General features: G+C 43.1%; 1 protein-coding gene across 4 annotated transcripts in view; it reads left to right on the top strand.

Annotated features, from left to right (window-relative positions):
• Nucleotides 1-22,186, top strand: part of slit2 (slit homolog 2) — a 103,212-nt gene that overhangs the window by 53,559 nt on the left and 27,467 nt on the right. For 2 of the 4 annotated variants that reach the window (XM_082536313.1, XM_082536311.1), the window contains exons 5-19: nt 7,681-7,752; nt 8,685-8,756; nt 9,858-9,929; nt 10,151-10,314; nt 10,710-10,848; nt 12,921-12,992; nt 13,176-13,247; nt 16,304-16,375; nt 16,606-16,749; nt 17,412-17,575; nt 19,168-19,185; nt 20,490-20,640; nt 20,753-20,827; nt 21,040-21,183; nt 21,973-22,116. In XM_082536313.1, coding sequence (XP_082392439.1) covers nt 7,681-7,752; nt 8,685-8,756; nt 9,858-9,929; nt 10,151-10,314; nt 10,710-10,848; nt 12,921-12,992; nt 13,176-13,247; nt 16,304-16,375; nt 16,606-16,749; nt 17,412-17,575; nt 19,168-19,185; nt 20,490-20,640; nt 20,753-20,827; nt 21,040-21,183; nt 21,973-22,116 — 1,575 coding nt within the window. The remainder of the gene's footprint in view (nt 1-7,680; nt 7,753-8,684; nt 8,757-9,857; nt 9,930-10,150; nt 10,315-10,709; nt 10,849-12,920; nt 12,993-13,175; nt 13,248-16,303; nt 16,376-16,605; nt 16,750-17,411; nt 17,576-19,167; nt 19,186-20,489; nt 20,641-20,752; nt 20,828-21,039; nt 21,184-21,972; nt 22,117-22,186) is intronic. The other 2 variants (XM_082536314.1, XM_082536312.1) reach the window with 1 other exon arrangement.

Genomic DNA, 22,186 nt, shown 5'->3' with positions numbered 1-22,186 from the left:
TGGAGGTCATTTTAGCTGTGGTGTGTGTGTTTGTGTCTACATCTTGTGTGTGTTTTGGACGCTCTTCCAGGCAAAGACTGCAATAAATTTGGTCATAGTGCTGAGCTGGTTTTAAAATTCAAACACATGCAGACACACACACACACACACACACACACACACACATAGCCTATCTGTCATAGGCAGTGTGTAGGTGTTAGCGTAGGGGTTATTGACTCGTAGAGACAGAGACAGCAGCGAGCAGCGAGTGAACACACTGCTATCGGAATACGATTAATACTGTCTGGCTGATGGATTAGACTCATTACAGAAGGAGCAGGGCAGGAGGAGGGTGGTGCAGGGGATGTGGGAGAAAGAGACAGAGAAAGTGGTGGAGACAAAAGGATGGAAAGACCCCCAAAGGAATGAAGAAAAATCAAGATGAAAGACGAAAGGGGGGGGAAGAGAAATGTCAGGAAAGAAGTTAAATTTATGGAATGGACGGAGACATCAAAGATGAAATATTCCATTACATTTAAATACTCTTTAATTAAAATGAGATCAAACATCTTTAGAAATCTGGAGGTTAAAAAAACTGAAAGTCCAAGTTGACCATTAGAGGGTGCTCAAAAAGCAGTCTCCTTCAAAGATTTCACTCAAATTATGACCAACACGAGGCTCTACACAGGCACCACTGAACAACTGGTTTGAATTGTTGCATTTCTTTCACTCATTAAAACTGTAAGTCCTCTTTGGGATATGTACATATGTTTATGTTCTTAGAAAGAAGGAATCTTTATCATCGCCAATGCCAGTTAAAGCAGCTTGACTGATAAGCACATGCGCTAGATCAGTAAACTCATGCATGTGTTGATTTCCTGGGGATTAAAATGTTCTCAGCATCTCCGGCATTTGATGTTTCTCCTCTTCCATTTGCCAAAACATGTCTTAAAATGCTTGCAGAATGACGGGAAGAAGAATTGCTTCTAACACGCGTGTTGGAGGAGCACAGGTGCAGGCCACAGTGGGATGGCCTGCTCTGTTGAGCCAGCTGCAAATCTAAATATCATCATCAGATGGTCCCCATTATTAAGTGCTTCTCCTCATATGTAATTACTGCATTACTGCGAGCCATGTCTATCTCTCCGCTGTGAGTGTGTGCGTTAGTGCAACAGATGTATTTCTCACTTGTCTATAATTACACGTGTAAACATTTCAGATGATGTCATGGTCTCAGAACGCTGACTAATCCGTTCCTGGGCTGGAAAGCAACGTAGTCAGTCTGCTTTTACACACACACGCACACACATCCAAACACACACACAAATGTAAGATTTTTTTCAGCTTTGTTGTTTTACCAGCTAAAGAAAAGAGGGCAATGTATATTTAGTTTTTAGTTTCCTCAGCAACAAGTGTGGCACGTGGCTTGCAGCTGGCTTTGTTAAAGAAATAACTAACTAAATAAAAGATTGGTGAACAATTGAATGAAAAATGCGTGAGCTATTTATGTAGGAGATCAGTAGGCAGAATGTCGCTTTTCTGCTGAGAAATCTTGGCTTTGCTCTCTCTGCATTCAAACTATAATCGAGGAAACATTGCAAAATAAAACCTCAAAATCAGCTGGAAAAGTAACACAGCTCTTACCACATGAGCTTCTCTAAGCTGGGCATTTTGTAACTCACGGAGGCAACACACACACACATGTGCGCACATACACGCACATACACACACACACATGCGTGCGCACCTTCTTTTGGGCAAATTGCCACCTCTGCAGGACAGGCGCACCCACGTACACACAGGGGACATCTCTGTCAAGTGAAAATGTCCCATAGGTGTCCACCCTTGCCCCGTAACCATAGCAACCCTCTCACCTGGTATTCAAAGTATGTGCGTGAGGTGTGACAGTGAATAAGGGAAATAGACAATGAGATGGGAAGAGAGGGAGAGAGTGAGGAGGACTGCAGATCTGTCATTCATGAGCAAAGTCAATATTAGTTTAGGAGAGGGGGACTGAAGGAGAAGGCTGAAAGAGGAGGCGATCTGTGTGTGGGAGGGTGTGTGTGATTCTGCATAATAACTATCTCTTTAAGGAGGGAATAGTAAGAATCCTTTTTTTTGTTCGTTTATTAGTTCTGAAATTCTGCTGCCCAAGATTTACAAGATGTGCTTAAATTTAAACCAGAGAGATCATGACGCGCACACCAGGCGCACGCATTCGTCCACACTGCCAGGTGCCAGTCCTGGCCCAGTGCGCTCAATAATCCATGGCATTGTCTTCAAAAGGTCTACTCTCCTCCTTCTCCTTTCTCCTCTCATCTCCTCTCTTTTCTTTGTGAGTCTTTCTCCTCCTAATTGCTCACAGAAGTGTGATCTTTGGGGGTCCACTAATGGCACCGCTGCCCGAATTAGCTGGAGGATCTGACTGCAGACACACTAGCGCATACTGAATGTCCCAGCATCATTTTTAGCCTCCCTGACCATCTCTTCATAAAGCCCCTCCAGCAAAAACTGAAACTCACTCCTTCTCCTCCTCTTCTTCACCTTCTCCTCCTTTTTTCTTTTTCCTTTTTGACTCTTTCCAGCTTCGTCTTTGCCCATTCACACATTCTAAAACTTAATAGGATTAAGGTCTCCGAAAGGGATTTGAACAAGATGATTAGTTTACTGCACTGCCAACTCCGACTCATACCCTACCACATACACACCCACACACACACACACGCTCTGCCACAGGAACCCCCAGTCTGCTGGACCTGGGAAGAATCTTGTGGCGGTAGGCTTCGTACAAAAGAGATTCAGAAACTGTATAACAGTAGGTAAGAGTTTGTGTATGTGTGTCCGGCGTGAGACACAAAAAACAGGGAGGAGGGGAAAGGATGAGGGGTGCATGTGTGAGAATTGAGTAGTGCTCTTTCATGCTTAGGTCTTCTTAGACACGGAGGGTGTCAAAAGCCCCCCTCACATTGAAAAGGTCCTTTAGAAAAGCAGCTCTAAGCTCTCAACACTGAAGACCTGACTCTGTCGCGCATACACTCCTGCGCACACGCGCGCACACACACATCCTGGACCACCAGAGGTGAGAAAAACAGGAAGATCCGTAGAAGATCCATTCACACCAAAATGGATTTCAACAGTGTGAAAACAGACAAATACAGCCAGCATCTGGACAGATGTCTCACATAGTCAGACTGGTCCACTTTGCCCTCCTGTTCACCTGTTTTAAATTGAGTCTGTATACAAATCATAGCCACTAACCACTGTCACTTAAGGTTCATTTAGGGACTATACTGGAAATTAGGTGTTAATTAGAGCTAAGTAACAGACTAATAAAACACTAGAATTTCACTCATAGAAAATGGAGTGCAGCATTCTTGGATGTTGTGTTTTTACCCAAACACCAAGTTATGTCATTTGTAAGATAATAGCATGAAAATGCTCCAGAAGGACCTACAAACTTGATTAAGAAGTAGAATTGAGCAGCTCGAATTAGCTGAAGTTAACCCAGACAACCACTGCTCATGCAAGGAAATCCATACCCCAAGCAATGCACAACTGTAACAATTGTAACCCTCCCTACATTTGGAAGGACTGTAAATGTCATTATTTCTGTTGTAAAGTTGTAAAGTTGTGTGTTTTAACACAGGCTTCTTTGGGGCTTTCCTTGCTTTTGGAGTCAGCCTCAAGTGGCCATTTGAGGAGTTTGAGTTTTCGACACTTTACTGTTGGTTTTACTTTTCTGCCCCGGAGCTTGATGCTTGGTTTCATTGTAGCCAAACTCACAATTTAGTATTGTCATTTACACATTTTTCTGTGATGAGACCGAAAAGCAAACGCTGCCCGGCTTTGGCACACCGAGGCGTCGGCCAAATCGTTATAAAGGACGAAGAGTGGTCTGAGCATCTATGCTGACATTTAAAATGTGTGACCACAGCGAGGATTAGAGGTTACAGGAAGCCGGCATTTTAACTGCTTTTTGGTAACATTCCTGACCAAAGACTTTTTCATTGTTTTCAAAAAGCTCAAGTTTTCTGGTGCACTCCAAAACCTGAGGCCAGCATTTTAAGATTTATCTGCGCTCTCAAACAGCTCAGTTACTGAGTGTGAAAAATAACAGCTTGGTGTGGACGGAGGGAGAAAACAGGGACACCAAGTTTTTTTAGATTTATCTTTCTTAGGGTGGATGTCAAAGAAAAAGTGCAACACAAGGAAGAGAGTGAAATGGGACAGAACATTTTCGGTCCTTGCTGCTGTGAATTTGATGCATGTACAGTATCAGCATCGTGTGGCACCGCGTCTGTGTGTGTGTGCGGTTAAATCTCTTTTTCTACACATCATGGATAGAGGCTGTCAGCTGTTTGTTTCAGCAGCGACTGTGCCTAGGATTGGTGCGTGCATGTGCATGTGCATGCGTCTGTGGGTGGACGTGTGTGTGTCTTCTCTTTCAGAAGGTTCCTAACTTAGCAGCATGATATAGTTCCTGTGTGGGTCTAATACCCCCAGCCCCTTCAAACAAAAACACACACGCACGGACATGCACACGCTGGGCTCAGCGGGAGCCTCTTTTAATGAAGCCAGCCTCCCAGTTCAGGCTTAAGGGGCAGAGGTGAGGGGTTAAACCTTGGGGAAGTCCAAAAACAAGACCAATTTAGGAGAAGAGGAAAAGACAGAGAGAGAAAGAGAGAAGGATGAAAAGGAAGAGGAAGTTTGAGAAGAAAAGATAACGTGGTGGGTTGAACATTCACTAAAAAATCATTTAAGTGGAGATGAAACTGAATCAGGTGCATTGGCGCCAAACGGAGGAAGAAAATCCACTCCAAAGTCGCTAAGAAGTCAATTTACTAGGCGGGATATTCACTCTCTCTTTCTTTGGTGGTCTGAGTGATGAATAGGGTTTAGTGTGGCCTTCTGCACTTCCTTAAGAGCCCCCACATTAACCCAGACTGCCACTCACATGTGTATGCATGTACTAAGTGTACATGAGTGTGTTGTGATATGTGTGTACGATATGTAAGTGTTTGTGTGTGTGCAGTCTGTCTGTTGTTGTGCATCACAAGGGCAGAAAAATTGCTCAGAATCAATTTTCAATCATCTCAGCGCTTTCGAGGATGACGGTGTGTGTGTGTGTGTGTCTCTCGCTCTCTCACACACACACAGCACTTCTTTCCTGTCCTCTGATGTTTACCAAGCTACATTACTGTAATTGCCACAGCAACAAGTTGTGTGTTCCCAAGTGAAGTGTCTGTGTGTGTAAACAGTGAAGGTTGTGTGCAACCTAAAGCACAAACTGTCGAGCTGTCAGAGCTTCACATTTTCGACGTTAACAACTTTTTACTGATTGTTACATCTGATACAAAGATGTAGTGGATGCACACACTGGGTGCTATATGCACTGCTGTGTGTGTGTGTGTGTGTGTGTTGGGTTAAGTTAAAGAACATTTATTTGGATTTCGAGCTCCAGCGGTTAACGGAGCACGGCTGTTTTCCAAACCCCCTTGGTCCTGTAAAAACAGTATCAGGATACACTCTATTTGATTCAGACCAGCCACTTTGTGTGTGTGTGTGTGTGTGTACGTATCTGCATAAAAGAGAAGAAGCACACGTGTGTTCGCTTTGCGTGTGCAAAACAGCAAAGGTGAACACATTTTACTGGGGGGGGCTGCAACTAATTATTGCTTTTTCCCGTCACAATTTTCCGGAGCTCAGCATGTCGTTCTCAGATCCTTGTTTTGTCTGACCGGTAATCCAACATCCAAAGATTCTCAGCATACAATGATTCACAGGGCAGAGAAAGCAGCATCATAACCACTTGAAAGATTAGGCAGTTGTAAAAAATGATCTACGTCTTCTATTGATCATCTTACATTTAATTCTCTTGTGTTCGCACAAATCGCCAGCTTACATTTGGCAATTATGTGCGGAAGAAATAAAAGCCCAGAGACTCTGAACTGCAGCGATGTAAAATTGAACTTCTATATGCAGGAATAGATCCATCTCGAATGCAACGTTCAGCACACTTTCGCTGACTTAAAGTGCACTCACTTGTGTCATTTTGACACTTGAGAGTGAACTTGTGCCTCAGCTCTGACACTTTGAACATCTTCAAAACATTTACCTGCCAACGCCACAATCTGTTGCCGTGGTTGCAGAATGATGGATTACTTTTCTTCAGTATCACTCCTAACACACGCCTCTTAAAAAGCTACAGTTACCAGAGGACTCTTGTTTACATTGTGTCTTTGTGCCCCTGCTGTCTGTCTCAGCTGTCAATCCAAAGCTCACAGCAGCTAGCCAGCCCTCCCACAGGCTCGTAAGCTAAAAGAAGCATTTTCATTGTCTTTTCAGTTGGATATTAAGGCTCCAAATGAACAAGCCACTTTGTTGTTTTTAGTCTTCAAAACGCCCCGCTTTGTAATTTTTCTCTATTACTGGCAACAAATTACCACTTCAGATGAAGGGCTGGAAGCAGCAGGTGGAGAGATACCTGTAGCGCTGATTAAACGATCACAACTGCAGGAATGCGAGGAATGTGGATGGGCATTAGCTGTTAGCCGATTAGTGTGGCAGAGGACACAGTTGGGGTCGAGAGCTGGAAGGTCAAAGGTGAAAGGTCAGGTGGTCTGTCTGGAACTTGGGTTTGTATTGGAAGCAGAGGACACATGCAGAAACACTCGCTACCGGGCAGCCTGTGGTGCTTTTAGGATGCCTGAGTGTCATCTTTCCAGAGCTGCTTGAGTGCTTTGATTTTACATGCTGTAACACATTTTGACCCGACAGCTGAATTCATTCTTGTGCCTGTGCTTTATGTAATTTATTTATATTTGCACATGTGCGTATGTGATTAACACCTCTGTTCGTGTAACTATTTGTGAGTACATCCTTCGGCACCTTTAAGGGCATGTGTGTGTGTCCTTTATAAACCAAGCTGCAGCACCAATGAGTGTTAGGATGTATGTCACATGATGGCAAGCACTATAATAACATTTAGTCAGTGAAGCACCTGTTTGTATGTTTGAGGGTATTTATACTTCTATGGGTGCATGCATGTTAGCACGTTCTGCATGTATATCACTGACTGCAGTAAGTGTTTCCTTTTTTAATGCCAACCTGTCGCTTTTTTGAAGTAGCTAAAAATTAAAGTGTATGTAAACTCCAAAACACACACACACACACACACACACACACACACACACACACACACACACACACACACACACACACACACACACACACATATCCATCACTCACTCCTTAAAAGCAGGGGAGGAGAGGGTGGTTGGAGTGAGGTAGAGATGAGTGGGAGTGATGAAAGAAGGAACGGAAATCTGAGGTAAGTGGAGGTCACTAGTGCCCCCTACAGGCTGCCGGAGGGCTCAGAGCCTCTTCCACCTGACTCGTGTGGATGTTCAAAGCAGACAGTTGAATTGCATCTGGCTCTAAATGTGTGGACACTTCACAAAGGAAGTGTTTTATGTATCCCTGAGAGATGAACCAAGACGGCTGATTATATTTGAGGAAGAAGTACTCTGTGTTGATGGAACTCAATTTTGCAGATGATCAATCTGGCTCTGAAGCCCTCCACCCACAACTTCTGCATTTTGATGATTATATCAAGTACTTAGTCTGCAAAGCAAGTGGCCCTGTGATATCTTGGCTTAACTCTGTGCTGCCTTTATTTTTTCTGTCTCCTTCTCTGTACAGTGATCTCAGCGAAAACCAGATTCAGGGAATTCCAAGGAAAGGCTTCAGGGGAGCTGTGGAAATCAAGAATCTGTAAGTAGCACTTTGGCAACACTCTCTCTGCTTATATGTGCGATGTGGTGTAGTGTGGTGTGCATGCGGTTCTATAGGCGTTCACACGTATGTGGCACCTCCTTTCCGACATGTTTGAGAATGTGCACAGCACCCATTTGCCTGTGCATCAATATTTAATTGTGGTAAATGTCATGTGCCTCCTGCCTGCTGTATTGACTGGCACCGCTGCTCGTTAGCAGCTGTGTGCGTGTCTGTGTTCATGCATTAGAGCGCGGATTACACTGTGTGTGTCACATCACTGGCATTTTGCCGTTTCCTCCCTTTGTTTTGCCTCACTCCGAGTTATGATAATTGTTGGTCATTTCACAGGTAAAAGTAATTGCCCATCTTTAATTCTATAAATATGGATTTCTCAACTTTTAGGGCTTCCTGTGGTTTTTTAAATGTCTTGCAATTATTCTAAAAGGACAGGGCATCGTGTGTGTGTGTGTGTGTGTGTGTGTGTGTGTGTGTGTGTGTGTGTGTGTGTGTGTGTGTGTGTGTGTGTGTGGGCATCCATTAGAGTGCGGACGACAGCATGATTTAATGTCCTTATGTCTTAATTAAATTGTTTCAGCAAACCGACTTTGAGAAAGAGTCGGGGGAGAGAGAGGAAGAGGGACGAGGTATAGAGCAGCGCATACAAACTAGATGTCAGAAGAGAGCAGGAAACAGGAATGAACACACAGATAAATGCATTCAGAAATGCAGCTACGAAGAACAAAGCTACCAGGAGACCAAACTTTTTTTAAAACAGAGAGAAGGTGAGGGTGAGACAGAGAGAGGTTACTAAGGAGTTGAGTTGTTTTCACCTGGAGCCAGCCGAAGCCTTAAGATATACCTTTTAAACACCTTGATGTCTTCAGTTTCCCCTTTCTTTTAATTCCGTGTGTGTACATGTGTGTGTGCAGCCAGTTGGACTACAACCACATCAGCTGTATTGAAGATGGAGCTTTCAGAGCGCTACGTGACCTGGAAGTACTGTGAGTACCTGCAAAAAGCAGAGGGTTTGGTGAGCACTAACAGCAGTACAGTATAGAACAGCTAATTTCCTTGTTGACCTTTCAAAGACTGCATTGCCTATGCAGCTCCCCAAAAGGAATGAATTGGTATATTTTGAGCAGTGGCACTAACGCCTGGTTCTGTGGTAATGCTGTCATTGTAGAGGGTGCTTGAAGCAGGGGTTCAGGAAACGAAATAGGAAAGGCAAATATAAAAAGCAGAGAATATGCAATTGTTGTTGGGGATTGTTTCTGAAATAAAGTTAAAGCACGACAGTTTTCTTTGTTCACCAACATCTTGAGGAGAGAGAGAGAGCAGCTGAGGCGTCGCTGGGGTTTTAGATTTTTGCTGTATTGGCTAGCGATTGTGCTTCTCTATCATTAACCAAAACATCTTTAACAGTATTTTCTGTGTCACATTAAGGATCTTTCTAAGAATGGTATGTTCTTTCACGTGCAGGGCATCCAGGATTTTTTCATTTGTAAGATGACATGCAGTCCTGACGTGTCTTGAAATAAAAGTGCCCCTACTCTTCACATAATTTGTTAATGGGGCCATTAGGCACACAGAATGGACACTTTTGTTGTCCTGAATGCCTGTAATATTCATTTTGCTTTGATTTCAAAGTCAGTCAGTACCTTAAGTGGGCACTTTATAGCCCGGCCAAAATCAGAGCTGTAAGCAAACGTGCAAAGGTATGATCGTTCGATCAGGCAAATAAACTCTACCATCTATTTGTATCTGATTTCTAATGATTCAAATGATTTTCTGTAGTCTGAGCATTCCGGGAGCGAATAAATGGATTATGTTTTAAGCCGATGTCTAAAAAGAAAGAAAAAGAAAAAGCAAGATTAAAGGCTCAGTAGCTTTCCATTAAATGTGATTTATTACAGACCTAATTAGAAGCTAACAAGGTAGTGCTTTGAACACATTAATATAAAAGAGTTGTTTTTTGATTGTTTTTGTGTTACATTACAAATGCACTGTATGACACTGCAGCCTCTTTCACGGTAACAGTAAAATACTGCGGGACAGATTTTCTGCATATCTGTAATATGCTGTGTGTTCACTTTCTTCTTTAGCACCCTGAACAATAACAACATCAGCCGACTGTCTGTGGCCAGTTTCAACCACATGCCAAAGCTCAGGACCTTGTAAGTGGCATCTCTGTGTATTTGGTACACCTCGCTGCCCTGAGGGGAAGGATTCTTCCCATCCGTGTCCATTTGTGTAACAGATTGATTGATGTGTACTTGCAACTCTCTCTCTCTTCCCTCCACCCAACCTGCTCCTGCCTCCCCTGTCATCACACTTCTTATTTCTCTCCTTCCCCCCACCTGTTCTTGTCTGTCCCATCTCCTCCTCTGTCCCTCAGCCGCCTGCACTCCAACAACCTGCAGTGTGACTGCCACGTAGCCTGGCTGTCAGAGTGGCTGCGACAGCGCCCCCGGCTGGGTCTTTACACGCAATGCATGGCCCCTCCGCACTTGAGGGGGCACAACGTGGCCGAGGTGCAGAAGAAGGAGTTTGTGTGCACAGGTAGGTCGGGTTCACCGGTTTGCTTTGCTGTCTGTTTTGTGACTTCCCTCGGCTCGCTGTTTCGCAGTGGCAAACCCATCTTTTGCTTTGTCTCGTCTGCTTTCTCTCATTACCTTTTTTGCTCATGATTTTTAAAGACTGGGATGAAGGTAAGTGGCTTGTCTTTAACTCTATGTGCTGCATTTCCTAAAATATATATCCTCGATCTGATTTTCTGTACAACACGAGAATAGAAAACAGTTGTAGATAGACAAGGTCACATCTAAGGACAGGATATTTCCCTCACTTGCACAGTTGCTCTAGCCGTGCTGCAGATTTTTTTTCTTTGCCTTTGGGATTTACTCAAAGCATAATCTGTTATCCGTGGATAATATTGGCCCTCTGTCTCTGTGTAGGTCACCAGTCGTCATCATCTTCCTCCTGCAGTGTGTTACAGTGTCCGGAGTCGTGCACCTGCAGTAACAACATTGTGGACTGTAGAGGGAAGGGTCTCACAGAAATACCCACCAACCTGCCCGAAACCATCACCGAGATGTAAGACCTGTGATCCAAGTAAACACGTTTGCTTCCAGCCGCTTTTCTTACACACACAAAACTCCCACATCCACACTCGGAGCAGTGATATTTGTCCTGCTCTTTCACTCTGCGTCTTTCCATTTTCCCTCTTTGTCTCTTTCCACCTTTCTGTTTCACTACTTCTCTTTGTGTGGCGAAATAAAATCACACATCTGTGAAATGAGAAAGCCTGGTCATGCAGCTCCTTCCTGCTTAAGAAAATAATAAAGGAATGACAAAAGAAGAACAATTGAAAGATTAATCTGAGAGACGAGGTGGATCATATCGCTATCTGTAAGTGAGAATCGGAGCAAAGTGGAAGGAGAAGAGCCAGCAGATTTAACAAAGTCCCAAAAAATAAGACGTTGATTTAAGATTTGAGATTTGGACTTCTTGAGTCAGACTTAAATGGACATCACACTGCTGCTCTTTCTCTTTGTTTCCCAACAAAGAGAAATAGCACAACACAATCTTTAAATGTGATAAAGCACTCATGAGAAGACAATTTATCGCAGTCGACAGTTTTTAACAATTGATTTCACTTCATTATAAAGACAGTCTTTGTCTATTAGACTTCTCTCTTCCCAACAGCTGGGCTAAGCTGAAGGGCTGACAGTCTTGAGACTGGTTATAAGATCTGTGGGCACTGCAGAGGCTCTAAAGGGACAGGACTCCCTTTAGACCACGGCCACTGGCAGCGATGTGGTGACCAGAGATCTGAATGTCAGTGAAAATGTAGCAAACTGCAGTGTCAAGAGACAAAAGAACTGCAAGGTGAACGACTAATGTGACAGCGAACAGCAGTGAAGTATACCACTGATCGACATGCATGGTGCAGGTGGAGAACAAAGTGCTGAGTGCTGTAAAAGTACAAACAGACCATAACGTCTCTACACGTCTGTCACTGCATCAGATCGCCCCCTATATTAAATACAGATTTGTGACTGGGACATGAGTTCTCAGATGGCATTCCAGCTCTGCCATTAAAACCATTAAAAAATTTTATATTTCTCATTTTTAAAAACAATATCTGCATTATTTTGAAGGTAAAGCTTTGGTCACCATGACTATGAAGACATGAAGCCTAACTTGGACTTCTCGCTCTCAAAGTCACTTCACTGATTTTGAGACCCATTACTTGCTTTGATAAGAACAAAGACCCCCGTTTAATTTAACTGCTAAAAGACGTGTTTTTCAAGACTCAAGATCAAATTTAGCGTTATGTTTTTAACATCTCTGGGATTTGTGCCGCCCTGGAGCAGAATGGCGACCTGACCCAGCTTCACTGAATTGGATAAAAGTTCTATTTGTCTCCTTTAACTTAAGACTTTTTAAATGCTACAGGAAGATTTGGGGCATAATTTGGACTTCTCTTTACTTAGTTAAGACCTGGAACTCTTTCAAATGGCTTGAAACCTTATGTAAGACCTACAAGACTTCAAACATTAACTTCCTTATCGATTTTAGATTTTATTTGGACTTAACATAGCGGAGCATCAACTTGTCTAAATTTACACTTGACTTGGCCTTGTCCTGATTGATTTTAGGCTTTAAAAGGACTCGTTTCTTTTCACTTCAGACTCAAAACAGCTGAAACCACTATAGAACAGGCACATTATGGTTCGTATGCACAACCAGTCAAAAATGTCAGCAGTGAAAAGTTTAGAAAGTGAGAGAATTTTTCACAATGAAGCTGTTGTTTTTGTTTAATTTGCTGTCACAGTGAATAAACACTTCTTTCTTTTTTTCCACGTCTTTTCACTCTAATGGCATCGTCAGATCGATGCACAGTCAGACCTAATGGAACACCTCCCAGATGTTACAGCTGTGTTTTTGTGTGTCCGTCTGACTGTGCAGATGTTAAAGAGGGCAAAAGATCAGAGAAATGTGGCAGACTTTGGCAGGGCCTATTAAAGGGACTTATCTGGAAAAGTTTCCCCTTAGCCATAGCCCCCGGGGAAAGAGCAGCAGCCAACAATGGAGCAGAGATAGCTCTGTGATAGGGGAATGTTAATGTCGCTTCTCAATGGTCTGTGTATGTTTGGTTCCAGACGACTGGAGCAGAACGCCATCAAGGTGATACCAGCTGGGGCCTTTTCTCCTTATAAGAAGCTGCGCAGGATGTGAGTAGATGAGGAGATGCGTGTATTCTGCACCCTGTCAACCATCCACAAAAACTTTTGTTGCCGGCCACTTTCCAGTTTGTGTTGACCTCCGTGCTGTGCTTTCTGTGTTTCTCTCTTCCTCACTGACTCTCTGGTTTTATGCTTCTGCTTCTTGTTCCCTTCTCCTTTTGTTTTTTACAGAGACTTGAGTAACAACCAGATATCAGAGCTGGCCTCGGATGCCTTCCAAGGTCTGCGCTCTCTCAACTCGCTGTGAGTATTGTGTAGTGTGTTTATATTGAAGTTGTATCTTTTTAAACACTCTGAAGCACCGCTTTGAGGGCGCAAAAAAGTTTAAAATCTGTTTATGCTCCATAACTTCCGTTTATTTTTCACTTTTAGCTACTGCTTTTATATTTTATGTGAATAATGCGCTCAGGAGTTTAATATCTGAGATCTGTTATGGCCATAACATACTGAGAAAGAGAAACAGGAAACACAAACACAAACACTTGGATTTTCCCACAACAGTGTAGCCAAATTACAGCAACCTCTTCATTAGGAGTGAAAACACAAAGCAAGCCACACCTGAAATGATCCTCAAACTTTGGACCTCGCAAACGTTTTAATTTCCCAGTAACTTTGTATAGGAGAGCTCCTTTTTCCTTGATGGTTGGGAACCATGTTAAAGTTCCATTACTGCAGATACGTGACGGGAGCGTGGGACCGAATATGGACAGGGAAAAAACAATAGAAATAGCAATGCACTTCAGAAGTTTCATCAAAAGTAATGAATGGTAAATGGTCTGTATTTGTATAGTGCTTTTACTAGTGCCGCCTAGGGACCCCAAAGCACTTTACACACCCAGTCATCCACCCACTGGTGGAGGCAGCTACAGTTGTAGCCACAGCTGCCCGGGGGCAGACTGACAGAAGCAAGGCTGCCATATTGCGCCATCGGCCCTTCTGGCCAACACCAGTAGGCGGTAGGTGAAGTGTCTTGCCCAAGGACACAACGACCGAGACTGTCCAAGCCAGGGCTCGAACCGGCAACCTTCCGATTACAAGACGAACTCCCAACTCTTGATCCACGATCGCCAATGAAGCAACAAGATGAAGATTTTCCTGACAAACTCTTATTTTTCTTTCAATATTGTCAGCAGATCATTTCTCTCACCACTGTATCTGTGGTGCTGAAGCAAAGTTTGGATTCTTATCTGTTTTTTAATTTGACTGCAGTACTTTGCATTTTCACCTTTTCAGCCAAGAAAACCAAGACTGTAAAGGAAAAATTAAACAATATTACAGTGCCTGGAAAACAAATTACCTTCAGCGAGCAGCCAAAACATCTAACCGAGCTATCCCCAAGATTTGGTTTCATCCAAAAATCATATTTTAATTTGCAAAAAAAAAAAATCCAGTTTGAATAATAATTTTGTGACACTTATCATCTGATTGCTTGTGGTTCTTTCCTTCTCATTGTGTTTATAAGGATAGAAACTACACCCACATCTGTGGAATAAACATACAAAACGTAACGCACAAAACGAAAGCGTATACGTGTTTAGCAAAAGCAGCGGTGCTGCTGGCTTTCTGACTCAGCTCGGACCATCTGCTTTGCGTGTGAAGCTGCGGGAAGGACCGTGGAGAGAGGAGCTGAGGAGGAAGTGAAGGATGGAGAGTTATTTCATGAAGGAGTTACATTAAGGTCTCGTCTCTCCAAAGTCAATAATTCATAAATGCTGAATTGCTGAATGGAGGCTTCTGCCACCTCATTACACATCGCCACAGAAAGAATGGGACACACCGATTCATGCTGACACACCACATGCAGCATGGCCTTCGCATTAAGCCACACTGTGTATTTATTGTGCTTCAGTGTTTGGTTAGAGAGGGTGTAAATGAGCCATAGGTGGCATCTGCGCATGTGTCCGTACGCGTATGCGTGTGAACAAGCAGAACTGTATGTGCTGACTCGTCTGTGAGACATAAATGAAGCATCCGCTTCCAACGCCGCGTGTTTCCCAACATCGGTTCTCTCAGGGACGGCCACTCGGCACAACGAAATAAAAGCCGATCCAAAACACATGTCTTCAGCCTGAATACACAACTCATCTGTTCACAGGGCATAAAGATGTCTCCTGTGTGTGTGTGTGTGTGTGTGTGTGTGTGTGTGTGTGTGTGTGTGCGCGCGTGTGTGTGTGTGCGTGCGTGCGCGTGTGTGTGTGTGTGTGTGTGTGATTGCATCTGAGGTATTTGTTGGGGCAAGGCTGTGGCAGTCTCAGCCTTCTCCTGTTTCTGTAGCACTTTTGGTGTGTTTATAAAAAAACAGTGTGCATTCCTAACATAACACCACAGCCAGATTTATGGACGTTATCTTAATTTTTTATGATATTTAAATGAAAAGTGATCGTCATGTGTTATATATCATGTACAGCCAGGTACGAAGTCAGATTAAGTGACTGAAGCTTTTTTTTTCCCTGTGTTTCTGTGTTTTCTTGAGTAAAAAAGCCAAATGCCTTCCCTCTTAGTAATTTCTGCTGAATTCTAGTTAGTTTGTGTCACTTGTGCAGATTTAATCTAAGACATTTTAATGACCATAATTCTTTAGTATTTGGTTCTTAACAGCTGAGTACTTTAAACTTTTTTTTGCTGGTTATATGTTTGTGTTGAGGAAAGAAAATGGGTTTAATTATTATTAAAAGTGCAAAATATTGTTCAAGATCATTGTCAGCCGAGTGTTTTCAGAAACTTTTCTTCACTTTCTTCAGAAGTATTTTGTCAGTTCATGTTTTCTTTATGCTTTTAAACAAATGCTCATCCAGCAGCTCTGTCGGGCAAAGGTTAACATATCACCTCATACACAAATGGTCCATAGTTCGAATGCTAGAGCCCAGATAAATGGAAAGTAGTGCTGTGGGATACTGCAAATAATGGCAACAATCAAAGTTACTTTTACTTCCATTTTTTTAGATGTAACTACTTTTTGTGTTTTACCAAAGATTTCTTTAGATTGCTCAGTAGGTGATTTTGTAGTTGTCAGTCATTACCAGTACCTTGAGCTATTACAGCCAAGGTACTGGGCAGCATTTACAATAAAAACACAATGCACACAAAAAATCATGGGAGCTGTATTCCTTTTTTACACGAGTTTACACCAAATGCACTCATATTTTCCCACATTACCGCTTTAGAAAATATTAATTTTGCAATTTTGGTTGAGTAAAGAACCAAATAACTGGAAACAGACACAAGACAAAAAGAGAGGTCTGACTCCCTGTACGATCTAGGTTGACTGTTGTTATTAATGTTGCATTTGTTTTCTGCAGGGTACTATATGGGAACAAAATCACAGAGATCTCCAAAGGACTCTTTGAGGGGCTGTTCTCTCTGCAGCTACTGTGAGTAGAAACACACAGACGAGCACAAAATCAGTCGCATTTGCATCTCATCGATATTCAGCGGAAAAGTGCTTACCTCAAACATTGTCATCAGAGTTGAGGCATCATGACTGAAAGCCGTCTTCACTGACTTGCACCATTTGAAACACTCGTCAGAGAACGATAACGGGGTGAGCCTTCATTTCCATTTCTCCCACTCTCTCTCTCTCTCCTTTGTTCTGTCACTTCAGGTTACTGAATGCTAATAAGATAGCATGCCTGCGCGTGGACGCGTTTCAGGACCTTCACAACCTCAATCTGCTATCACTGTATGACAACAAGCTCCAGACCATCGCCAAGGGGACTTTCTCATCTCTAAGAGCCATACAAACACTGTACGTATGCACACACTCACACACACACACACCAGACTTGTAGAGATAAATAAGGAAATGCAGTAACCGGCAAGCTTTATAAATGAGCAACCGCCGACATAAACAAAAATCAATTACGTTTTTGGAATAACGTACCAACTGTTAAAAAATACAATTTTTGTCTGTACAGTACAACAGCAGTTTCTTTGCCACTGTTAAGAATTTAACTAACCTCTCTTATAAATCCGTCAGTCAACATGAATGCTTCAAAATGGGAGGGAGGCAACATGCTCTCAGTTTTATTTCTTTCAAGAGACTCAATAGACATTCAACTGAGGAACATCTTTTTGGCTCTAACTATAGTCTCCTGTGTAGACACTTATTGCTCTGTTTCTCATCACTGGTTAGTGATTATAACAGAATATAACAGAAGAATAATTATTGTTATAACAAAGTGATAAATATACAGACTCCTTGCAGTCACACACCTCATATCATTTTTAAGAGAAATAAATCCAGGTATTTGTTCTGGTCCTTTAATTTAAAGAATAAAATAAAGGTTTTTGATGTAAACACTGTTCCAGTATCAGTCTTTGAGCTGCTGTTCACATACGTGGTGCTATTACACGCTCCCATTAGGCTTACCTGAATGTGTTTTGTATGTTCTGTGTGTCTCTGTGCAGTCACTTGGCGCAAAACCCCTTTATCTGTGACTGCCATCTGAAGTGGCTGGCAGACTACCTGCAGGACAATCCCATCGAGACGAGCGGCGCCCGCTGCACCAGCCCTCGACGGCTCGCCAACAAACGAATCGGGCAAATCAAGAGCAAGAAGTTCCGCTGCTCAGGTACAGACACGCACACACATGCACTTCACTGCATCTACACACATACAGTAGCTTGCACAAATATAGCTAGTGTAAATATGGTACATAGTAGAGGCTAATTCTTTCTTCTTCTTTTTTTACATTTCTGATCTACATGCACACACAAGACAAGCTGACCTCTCCTCTCTTTTCATTCTGTGTCTTCCTGCTGGGATTTTCCCTCAGCCTCTTTCTACTAACCTCATCTCCCTGTTGTTTTTAGCGTTTTCTGGGATTTTCCACACGTTTCATGCCAAACCACAGCCAGAGTGGGTTGTCTTTTAGTGTAGCTTTTTTTCTTGTTTTTCACTTTGACTCTCTCTGTCTCTCTATTAGCTAGAGAACAGTATTTCATCCCAGGTATTGTACAATGAGCATGAGTGTGTGTATGTGTGTGTGTGTGTGTGTATAAACCACTGTTTGCTCACTCACAGCTGATGCTTCACACTCGCACATCCTCGACGCTTTGAGTGACTTGCCCTGTCCGACACCTATTCAATGCCAAAACATGTTCTGCTAATGGTCTGTCATGCATTATGATGCACCGCGTCTAACCAGACACCAGATAATCACACTCTTGTCCTTGCACTGGGTTTTCGATGGTTAACGCAACCTTGATGATCGAGGGAGGAAAAACAGTTGGATTAACAAGCTTGGGTCGCTGTCAGCTGGGCTCTGTCTGTCTGGCTAAATGAAAGGACCCTGGTGCAGCGATCACAGAGACTATATTTAATGCCAGTCCTTCTTGATTCTTAGCAAATCTAATGACAGCTAATGTATGAGCGTGTGTCTGTGAGCATCTGCGTTTGTTTTTTTCGCTGCAGAACATCAAAAGGTCACACAGTCATCATGCTCAGAGGGGTGCTGGGAAATATGTAAATGAGACATGCATATGAGATCAGTAGCAGGGCTAAAGGCGGTCATTACCACAGCAGCACACAGAGGGGCCACGAAGTGTGTTGCATGAGAGAGCGTGCGCGCAAGCGTGTGTGTGTATGCGCGCACTCACTGCAGTCATTAACTCTGTAGCTCACCGGGGGGACAGAGGTTTCAAAGCCCAGATACCACATACGGGGCAAAGCTGAATAATTTAAGAACATTTTCGGTTGAAAAGTTGAATAAACATGTTTTATTCTGCGGTCCAACCTTCATATTGCGGCTAAGATCAATTCACCTAAAATCCTCTCGTTTGCATTTACACTGTTGTCTTATTTCAGATCCTACCTCATTTTTCTGTTGTTGCAAATGAGGCTCTTTTATCTGTGTATGTATGCTTTTTGCCTCACAGTCTCCCCAGAATAGGTTTAAATCGCGCCGTGCTTCGACTGGAAGAGGCCGGGACGTGTGTCGATAAATGTACCCGTTCTGTGTCACGTCACGCCAGCACGATTCTCGCTATTCACGAGTCATTAGTCCTTTAAATGAATCACTGCCTGGGGTCTGAACACGGACTGCAGCACAAATTGCAGCTTTTTTTATTTGCACTCAGTTTTTCATCAGCTTTTTCCCTTCCTGTTCAAATAAACGAGTGAAATCCCTTCTTCTTTCTCCTACTGCCTTTCTAACACACTCAGGAGTACACCATGTCAGCTGTAAGTAACACACACACCCCACACACACACACAAACGCACAAGGCTCTTCGTCCGCTCTGAATCCCTCACCTCTCGTCCCTGACCGGCATCTGACCTTTGACCTCAACTGCAATGACCCTTCTGTGACTCCTCTTGTCTTGTTGTTCACCATCAACAACGATGCGACGAGAATAATAATTACAATTTATACTTTAGCGCACAATGGTTCATGTATTTTTATCTTGTTTATATACCTATGGGGTGTGTTGGAGTGTGTGTGTGTGTGTGTCTGTGTGTGTATTACCCAGAAGTCAGGGCTTCTCTTGCATTCCGTGCTGCTGTAACTCTCCTCCCACTCCTCCGTAACAGCTGCCCTGTTCCTGCTCTGCTTTCTGTGATGTAGATGTCTGTAGATGTTCCTCGAGCCTTTCCCTCTATTCCTGCAACTTTTTGAACACCTTGTCTGATATCCTCCTTCTTATCATTTTTCCTCTCTGTCCTCTCTATTCGCTGCAAATTACACATTTCCAGTATCAGGTGGCTTCTTCGTTCTTCTCTCCTCCTTTCTCCTCCCACTTCCTCTCCTATGCCTCTTTTCACGTTCATTCTCCCCTCAGCTCCTTTTCTCCCTTCCTCCTCTTCCTCCTCCTCCTGTCTCCTCTGTCCTTCCCACCCCTGTGTTCCAGCGGAGGAGCAGTCAGTCAGCAGGTTGTTCCTTTGTGCTTGATCTAACCATGTGGCTGCCAGGTTCCTATCGTGGAACATGGTTCTTTCAAGCACCATGGAACGGCCCTGCAAAACCCTACAGCATGGCGCAAGAGACAGCAAACTCCTGTCACTCCCTGCAAGAGTGTGTGTGTGTGTGCATGTGTGTGAGCTTGATTTAGAGCCTCAGTGTCTGTACAGTATGATAGATGACTACCTGTATGTGCATGAGCATTTTTCTGGTGAGATCTCAGCTTGTTTGTAGTCTGACAGGGCAGAAAACCTCCAATATCTTTGTTCTCGTGTGAGTGCATGTGCGTCTGTGTGTGTCTGTCTTGATCTTCACAGTCTGTGTAGCTTCCTGTTATTTTGATTCCTTTAAGGCTGCGAAGCACAATGCAGCATTTTGAGCCAAAGCTTATGGGGATTGTTGCAAATGATTGTAATCAGCTTTCTTTTCCTATGACGAACAAAAAAACAAAAAAAAAAGCAGCACAGCCCTTGAGCAGTGTCTCTAAATTCTGCTACTGTGCTGGTGTTTCTATCGGGACCCGTGCCAGTAAATGCTGGGGTTTGACTCTTGCACATTTAGTGACACTGCGGTTATGATTGTGACCAGGTAACGAGGATTACCGTAGTAAGCTAGGAGGCGACTGCTTTGCAGACCTGGCCTGCCCTGAAAAGTGTCGCTGCGAGGGCACCACCGTCGACTGCTCCAACCAGAAACTCACCAAAATACCTGATCACATTCCTCAATACACCACCGAGCTGTGAGTCACGCCGTGTTTGTCTGCTACAAAGTGCATCTATGTGTGGGATAGAAGAAACCTCAGAGCCTCTTTCTCTTTGTTTCTAACCACCTCTACTTTGCTCTGTTCTCAGGCGTCTGAACAACAATGAATTCAGTGTGCTCGAGGCGACGGGGATCTTCAAAAAGCTGCCTCAGCTGAGGAAGATGTGAGTCAGACATGTCTTTAATGTAACAAGGACGTAACGTCACGAAGTCACACTCGGGTCACACAGAGGAAAACTGCGACAGATGCGGATATAGAAATTAAAATGAACTATGTGTGTTTCTCTCTATACACGTAACCCCCCACCCCCTCTTTACATCTTTCTTTTCTTGCTGCTCTCTTACTTTCCTTCCTCCTGCTTCCCGCTCTGTGTAGTAACCTGAGTAATAACCGTATCACTGACATAGAGGAGGGAACGTTTGAAGGAGCTTCAGGGGTCAGTGAGCTGATTCTGACCTCCAACAGACTGGAGAACATACACCACCGCATGCTGAAGGGACTCAGTGGCCTCCGCACACTGTGGGTACACACACACCCACACACTCACACATATGCATATGTATTAAGTATGCCAGCAATATCCAAAGACGTTCCCACATACTGTGACACTGTCAAACACAGAATAATATGAGCATGCATAATTCACCAGGTAACACTGCATATTTAGGTTTATGTAATGAGCTTCAGTTAATAGGTAATACGATCCACATGAGGCTGTAAAGATGTTTATTAAGGCATATAATTTTACATTTTATCTACCTTGACAACAATCAAGGGCCCATGCCATTTTTTTCCAGGGGTCAGGGAATAAACCACCATTAACTGTTAATTAATATATAATAATTAAGACCCTAAGATCCTGAGGAAACCAATGCAGATTAGATTTTTTTTATAAAGTCAATAATATCAGTCTTAATAAAGCAAAACTAAATGCTTATTCAATTTAATATGAGCCACTGGTTAAACTCAAAAAGTGCAACTGCATTGGTCTCATAAACAATTAGAGGAAGGTCAAGGCTTTTAGTGACATTCCTACACAGTTATAAAGTGTTAATAAGTGTTACTGTTTATGATCTTTAAGACGTATGTAGTGTTATGTACATATAATTTATAAGGAATTATGTGGGGATTTTTTTTAGTTATTAGCTATTAGTTAATCGCTATTAACTACTGCAAAGACCTGAAAATAAGGTGTTATCTCATTAGGGTATAAACATAAGTGTATATACTTAACTGTATATACATGTATACTACATACTTAACTGTAGCACAGGTTAATTCATTCACTTTTTTCCTGTGTGTGGGTAGCATGCTGAGGAGCAACCGCATCAGCTGTGTGAGCAACAGCAGCTTCGTGGGGTTGAGTTCGGTGCGTCTGCTGTCACTCTATGACAACCAGATTACCTCCATGAACCCCGGAGCCTTCGACACGCTGCACTCCCTGTCCACACTGTGAGTGTAAACAACACAACCCACAAATGTGACAAATATAAATGCAAAAAATAACAATAATAATAATGCT

This window comes from Aulonocara stuartgranti, assembly GCF_965226115.1.
Source record: "Aulonocara stuartgranti genome assembly, chromosome: 6".
Classification (NCBI taxonomy): Eukaryota; Metazoa; Chordata; class Actinopteri; order Cichliformes; family Cichlidae; genus Aulonocara; species Aulonocara stuartgranti.
The sequence above is the reverse complement of the archived record's forward strand: the minus strand, read 5'-3'. Positions and strand labels throughout refer to the sequence as shown.